This window comes from Mandrillus leucophaeus, unplaced genomic scaffold, assembly GCF_000951045.1.
Source record: "Mandrillus leucophaeus isolate KB7577 unplaced genomic scaffold, Mleu.le_1.0 Scaffold993, whole genome shotgun sequence".
Lineage (NCBI taxonomy): Eukaryota > Metazoa > Chordata > Mammalia > Primates > Cercopithecidae > Mandrillus > Mandrillus leucophaeus.
Window position 1 is genome coordinate 282866 of NW_012110841.1, and position 6932 is coordinate 289797.

The 6932-nt window shown below is 58.8% G+C and overlaps 1 protein-coding gene across 3 annotated transcripts in view; it reads right to left on the reverse strand.

Moving 5' to 3' along the window:
• Positions 1–6932, reverse strand: part of DTX2 (deltex 2, E3 ubiquitin ligase) — a 46241-nt gene that overhangs the window by 10746 nt on the left and 28563 nt on the right. For all 3 annotated transcript variants that reach the window (XM_011971241.1, XM_011971240.1, XM_011971239.1), the window contains 2 exons: positions 6395–6495; positions 1077–1217 (listed from right to left, as the gene is read on the reverse strand). In XM_011971241.1, the coding sequence (XP_011826631.1) occupies positions 1077–1217; positions 6395–6495 (242 nt within the window). The remainder of the gene's footprint in view (positions 1–1076; positions 1218–6394; positions 6496–6932) is intronic.

Below are 6932 nucleotides of genomic sequence, written 5' to 3' on the forward strand. Positions count from 1 at the left end.
CTTGCAGCTTTTCAGAATGGAAGGGAGCTTTCCATTAGCCACATGTCTCAAAAGGGGCCAGCCAGGTGACCCGCCAAGAGCCTGTCCTTCCCAGGTAAACCCAAGTGCCACAGAAGGTTGCCAGCCCGGCCTGCCAACGAGTCCGGCTCCTCCCCCAGGGCAGGGGAAGGGCAGGGCGTGCAGAGCCCTGGGCTGAGGGCAGGAGCTCAAGGCCCACCCCTCCCTGAGCACACCTCCTCGCCTGTGGGCTGGAGGTCGGACACAATCGGGAGCCACCCTTGCCGCATACCAGGTGCTTCGAGTACTTCCTAGTCCTTGCCCAGCCTCTCTGCTAAGCGGAGGCTCCGGGAGGACCTGCTGAGATGACACAGCCACTGAGCGCCAGCAGGACCATGACCACCCTCCCTGCCCGCCACCACGCCCACTCGAGAGAGTCTGGACTGGCCGCAGTCCACACTTCCGCAGCCCGGGGGTGGAAGCAGGGCCAGCACCCGCTTGGGAAAGGTTCAGAACTTGATCATCACAGGCTGCTCCGAGCAGGTCTTGCTGTAACTCCCTGGACCTGCTGTGGTCCTAAAGCCCCTCCTTCCCTGGCCATGCAACGAGCAGGGCAGAGGTCACCAAGGGACCCCTCTCAGGCAGCCCACGTGGCGGCCACACAGGGCTGGGGGCCAGGGCAGCAGACCTGGGCAGTAGACCTGGACCACTGTCTGGGAGCCTTTCCCGAGACACATGCTGGCCCTGGCAGAAGGGACGGTTGTCCCCGCATCCTGAGCCGGGTGCCGCCTATCACCCACAACTTGTTGCTTATAAAAATCACAAAGTCCTCAAGAACAAGCCCCCTCAGGCCAGCTGTGACTAGAGGAGAGGAGCTGAACTCTGGGAACGCGGCGGAAAGTCAGCTTCCAGGGGCCGCCTCTGCTGCCGAGTGAGGGCAGGGAGAAGGGCCACTGAGCCCCTTCCCACAGGAGACTGGGCGCAGAGAGAAGGAAGAGCGTCTGTGCGGGACAGTCAGAGGCAGCGAGGCTGGAAGGAGGCTTAGCAAAGGCCAGAGAGCTTTTGGGAACAGGAACTACCTTTCACGGACATTTTCCTCAATCTCTTAACTGAGCTGTGACTTTTAGAGGCCAGACGGGAGGCGGGAGGGCTGGCGGACTGGGGTGCGCGGCTAAGACACACGGGGAGTCCAATGGCTGACATCAGAACACTCGTCATGCCTGCACGGTGTGAGATCAGACACGCAGAGAGGGAGAGACATTAGAAGATTCATTCGGCATGTGGCGCCAACAAACTCTGCTCAGGCCAAGGACGTGACACCATCAATGGCCACAGGGACCCACAGGTCTCCCTGGGGAATGCAGCCTCTAGGGGCTGCCAGGACTACCCAGGCCAGGAACCAGAGGGTGGGGCAGCCTGGCTCATGGTAGCCCTGGCCCCAGGGTCCACAGACAAGCCCATGCCCTCAGTGTGCAGGTGGGGACTGGACGGGGCCCGTGACTTCAGGAGAGCAGAGGGCGGAGGACACCACTCCAGAAAGCCGCCCAGGGCATGGGGTCTCCTGGGGGGGGCTGGCTGCAAGGGCTCAGCTTCCCCAGGAGGCCCCGGGCCTTCCTGGCTTGGGGTTACCAGGCCTCCAGCCTCCACCCGGCGCTCGCTGTGTGTGCTCCACGCCCCTCCTGGCTGATCTGCGTGCCACGGCCTTCAGCGACAGCACTGGGATGGAAGGGCAGGAACGTGGCCCCTGGGCCTGCTCCCACACCGCAGCGTCCTCATCCTGTGAGGGCTGGGCTGCAGCAAAGCCCCAGGCTGTGGCTCTGATGCCGTCGGGCAAGGGTGGGCCTGCGGTCAGCAGCTATGCTGAGACGGACCGGCCACTCTCTCCAGGGCTCACTGCTGCCCAATACCTGCAGGGAGCCCCACACTTGTCCTGGGGAGACCCTCCTCTGACACTGCTTCCTTTGTGCTCCCTGATGACCCAGCACTTCCTGGGACATAGCGTGTCCTCCTGCTGGACGAACCCGTTTCTGCCACACCCTCGGCCTACCCTGCTCTCCATAGTGCCAGCTCCCCTGTCCTCCCTGTCATTCGTCAGTCAGGTCAAAAGCACCTCCTCTCCAGGGAAAGGGGAAGCCCGGAGCTTCTTAGCCATCCCTTAAGGTGGCTTCTGGGGTCTGCAGAACCTGGCTTAGAGGCTGGGCACAGCCGGGTGCCGGGGGAGTTGGTAGAGATCCCAGCCCTCCTGGACCCCACTCCCCACCCAGGAACAGACGGCGTGACTCAGGGGTGAGGGGCAGCCAGGCCAGCCACGGCGCCCCCACTAGAAGAACAAAGTTTCTCAACCTGGCACATGTGCCTGGCTGTGCGGACAGAAGCGGAGGCCAGCCACCAGCCTGGGCAGCACAGCCAAGGCGGGCAGGGTGAGTTGCAGTGGCCGCTCAGCAGGAGACACCAAAGCGTGCATCAGAGGACAGAGGTTCAAGCCCGGGAGCGTAATGCCCTCAACGTCCCAAGCTTGTTCCTGGCTCAAATGCGGTTCCTGTGGGAACTGAATGTTGGGTGGAGAGAAGGACAAGCGGGCGCGGTGGCAGAGAGATGGGAGAGGACAGGGACAGATGCAGTTTTCCTCAAGAGAACCTGGTGCCTCTGCACTGCCCGCGTCCTCTGGGAGGACCAAAGACCAGAACACGTCTCCCTACCCAGGGTTCTCCGGCAGCACTGCCTCGGTGGGCAGGCCTTCCCTGAACACCGCCTGACGGGGCCTGTGCCTCCAAGCCTCCTGCCCCGCTCTGCTGGACGACTCCTGCTATGCACTCTCCTCTGTTTCTATGGACTGTCTTCCCTCAGCACCAGTTCCACAAGGTCCCGCCCGCAGCTGCATCTCCAGTGCCTGGTCCCTGGGAGGCCTGCAGCCCTCTGTGTTTGCTGAGGAATGAAGACATCCCTGGGCCGCCACCAGCCCCCAGGAGGCCACATAAGCGACATGCGTGTCCTTTTTAAGGCAGGACCCACTCCCCTGAATTCAAGTCACAAACACACAAGTTTCAACCCAGAAGCCTGGAGAGGAGGAGGGCTAGGGACAGCCCCCCAAACTCCTGACAGCCCCCGAATCAGCTGAATAACTCAGAGGGCCACAGCCTTTTTCTCCACCCATCTGGGAGGATTCCCGCTGTCAGAGCCCCGAAGAGTGAAGCCCCCACTCACTGACTCTCACTTCCAATTTGCAGACACCCCTCCTTCTAGCACCCAGGGCCAGGGCTGAGATCCAAGCCTCTCCTCTGTGTGCTCTGACCTCCCAGCCTGGGTTCGAGCCCAGTGCCAGCCCTCACCAGCTGAGCAGTCCTGGGCAGGCTACTGACACCCACCCCTGCCCCGGGCAGCAGTGTGAGCTGTGGATGGACCACTGTTGTGACCAGAGGAGGGGTGGAGACCCTGGCCCCAGCCTCACAGTCCCTACCTCCACCCGATAAAGGAGGGGCTGGGCTATGCCACAGCCAGGGGAGCGGTCACCTGGAGGCACCATCACCTGGAAGCAGTGCCTCCAGCACCCAGTCCTTCCAAGCATGACCTCCTGGTTATAAACCTCCCTGCGTAACCCTGTGCACGAAGACTCGCTCTGCAGCCGGGCATGGTATAATTCCTCTACCCACAAGCACGCCAGGGTGACAGGACACCGCTCTCCAGCTCTGGCTCTGGGGTGCTGGCCAGGCTCCTCTCATTCCCCGCTCCCCTAGACAACGCTCCCCCAACAGGCACCAACACTGGGCCTTGAACTGGGGGAGGCAGCAGGCTACACAGCCTGCAGGCTCTCCTATTTCCTTAGGCCTGAACCAGCTTCCCGAATCTGTTTCCCCACAAGTAAAACGGACGTTAAAATACCTGCTTTGCTACGGGATTGCTCTGAGAGCCACGGGGACAGAGAACAGGATGGACAATTTGGGACGCAGCCTGGATAGAACCTTCAGCCTCAAGAGCAGAGGAAGGGGGCAGGTGGTAACTCCACATCCTGGGCACTCAGATCTGTGTCATGGCCTCAGAGGTCGCTGTCAGGCCTGGCCACGAAGGCTCGAGACAGCCCCAGAGCTGGAAGGAGCTAGGCTATGAGGAACCGTGTGGGGGCCCCGTCTGTTTACCCGCAACTTGTCTCCAACACCACCACGGCCGCCCACGCACACGCGCATACACGGTACACTGTGACTTCCCCACGGCGTCGCATGGTGACTTCAGTGGGCGGGGACTTTCTGGCCAGTGCGTCTTGCTCATTCCGTCTCCCCTGCCCCACTCCAGCTCCTCTCCCTCCTGCCCCCACCTCTCTGGCTGCTCCTTCATTTTCTCTTCAGACTTCTCTTCCCAGAGTCCCGCCCGCGGTCTCTAGCGCACACGCTCCAGTGAGGGGTCCGGGGCACCCCATTCCACCACAAACTGCTCTTCTGAGGCCCACAGCCAAATCCCACTGCCCCAGAACAGCTCCACTGGCCACTCTACAGCCATCAGTCCCTCCAAACCTCCCCTCAGACTCAGCAGCACCAAACTGTCATAGGCAAGAAGGCCCGGGGCTGTGTCTCAGCTCTGCCAAGGGCTGGCAGAGAATTTAATTCTCCAAGCCTCAGTTTCCTCTAATGAAAATGGGCACAAAAGCCCCTACCTCAGTGATTTAAGGATGCAATGAATTCACACACACCAAGCCCCAGGCTGCTCCTGAGTCATGACTGGCTGTGCTCCACACACCAAGCCCTAGGCTGCTCCTGAGTCATGACTGGCTGTGCTCCAGCAGGCCTCAGTCTACCCCCAATCCCCCCCTCACAACCCTCAGCCTGACGGCTCCTGCCTCTGAATGTTTCAAACCAAACCTCCTCCTCCACTCCACTGCCTTGAAGCTGGTCAGGCCTTGGCTGGTGCCCCCAGGTCTGAGATCAGGCTTTGCACTAGCCGCCCTGCCTCCAGACTTGTCCCCTCTCAGCCACCCTGCACTATGACAGCGACTCACCTAAAACACCAACTCACTGATATCTGCTACATCACCCTGTGAGCAACGGCGGTGCCATCTACCTCCTGACATACTTCGCACTTTCCAGAAGTTAGAAAATAACCTCAGCTGGGCGCGGCAGCTCGTGATGGGAATCCCAGTGCTTTGGGAGGCCAAAGCAGGATGATGGCTTGAGTCTGGGAGTTCAAGACCAGCCTGGGCAACATAGTAAAACCCTGTCTCTATAAAAAATAAAAAACTAGCTGGGCATGGTGGCATGTGCCTGTAATCCCAGCTACTCAGGAAGATGAGGCAGAAGGATCGCTTCAGCCCAGGGGTTGGAGGCTGCAGTGAGCTATGACTGCACCACTGCACACCAGCATGAGGAACACAGCAAGATCCTGTCCTCTTATAACAAGAAAAAAAAAAAAAAAAAAGGCCTGGCGCAGTGGCTCATGCCTGTAATCCCAGCATTTTGGGAGGCCAAGGTGGGTGGATCGCTTGAGGTCAGGAGTTCAAGACTAGCCTGGCCAACATGGCGAAACCCCATCTCTACTAAAAATACAAAAATTACCTGGGTGTGGTGGCAGGCATTTGTAATCCCAACTACTCGGGAGGCTGAGGCAGGAGAACTGCTTAAACCTGGGAGGCAGAGGTTGCAGTGAGCTGAGATCCCGCCACTGCACTCCAGCGTGGGTGACAGAGACAGACTCTGTCTCAAAAAAAGAAAAAAGAAAAAAAAAAAAACCAAAACCCTGCCATGTGTGGAGCTTCTGCAAACCCTGCTAGCCAGGCTGCTGAAACAGAATGGGTGCGGGGGCCAGTGGTAGGTATTTTTAAGGATCCTTAAGGTGAAAGCATTGCTTGAGCCCAGGAGTTTAAGACTTCAGTGAGCTGGGTTAGCGCCACTGCACTCCCGCCTGTGTGACAGAGCGAGACTCTGTTTCACGAAAAAAACCAAACCAAACCAAACCCAAAACAGTTCCAAGATGTAAGATGTATGGTTAGTACAGCACAAGATCTGGCTGGACCCAAAAGGTGCTTCTTATTCAAGATATAAGGGTAACTACAGCTGAAATAGGTCTATTAATTCCCCAGAGGGCTCCTTTAAGGAAATGTTTAAAGCATTTCAGGACAGGAAAGTGACTATTTAAATATAATGCAATTCAATGCAAAAATGTTAAAGGATATGAAAAGTTCTGCACCCGAGCGCCCACCGTCATCAGGCCCCACGTCCCCAGAGAGCCAAAGGAGGGGTGCCTGGGCTCACTTTGGGGGGACACCATCACCAGAAAGAGGCACTGCTCCCCTAGGAAGCCGCTTTGGCTCTCCCTGAGGATCCAGAGGGTGACAAGGCCCCACATCACAATTTCTTCCCCACTGAGTCCTGCGGAGCACAGATTGCTCTGCAGCCCGAGGGCAGGCACCTACCTGCGAGCGCCTGCTGGACTCTGCTGGGCTTTGGCATCTGCACGGGCACAGTGGCAGGGATGCTCCCCGGGCTGCAGGACGGACCGCTGGGGAGGGAGGCACTGGGGGAGAAAAGAGCAGAGCTTACGGTGCTGCTGACTTATCAGAAACGAGAGCGAGAGAAACACTGTGTCATCACCAAGTGGGAGTCACTGAGGTGCCTTCGCGCTTTCACGCTCCTTGGGTGCCTCTGTGTAGAGGCCTTTGGTTTTGTTTTCCTGGGCAATTCAGAGGACTCAGGAGGGGTGTGGTGGCTCACACCTGTAATTCCAGCACTTTGGGAGGATGAGGTGGGAGGATCACTTGAGGTCAGGAGTTTGAGGCCCACCTGAGCAACATAGTGGGACTCCATCTCCACAAAAAATTTAAAAAGTCTGCCAAGAGCGGTGGTGCACACCTGTACTTGGGAGGCTGAAGCAGGAGGACGGCTTGAACCCATGAGGTTGAGGCTGCAGTGAGCCATGATCACATCACTGCAGTCCAGCCTGGGCGACAGAGT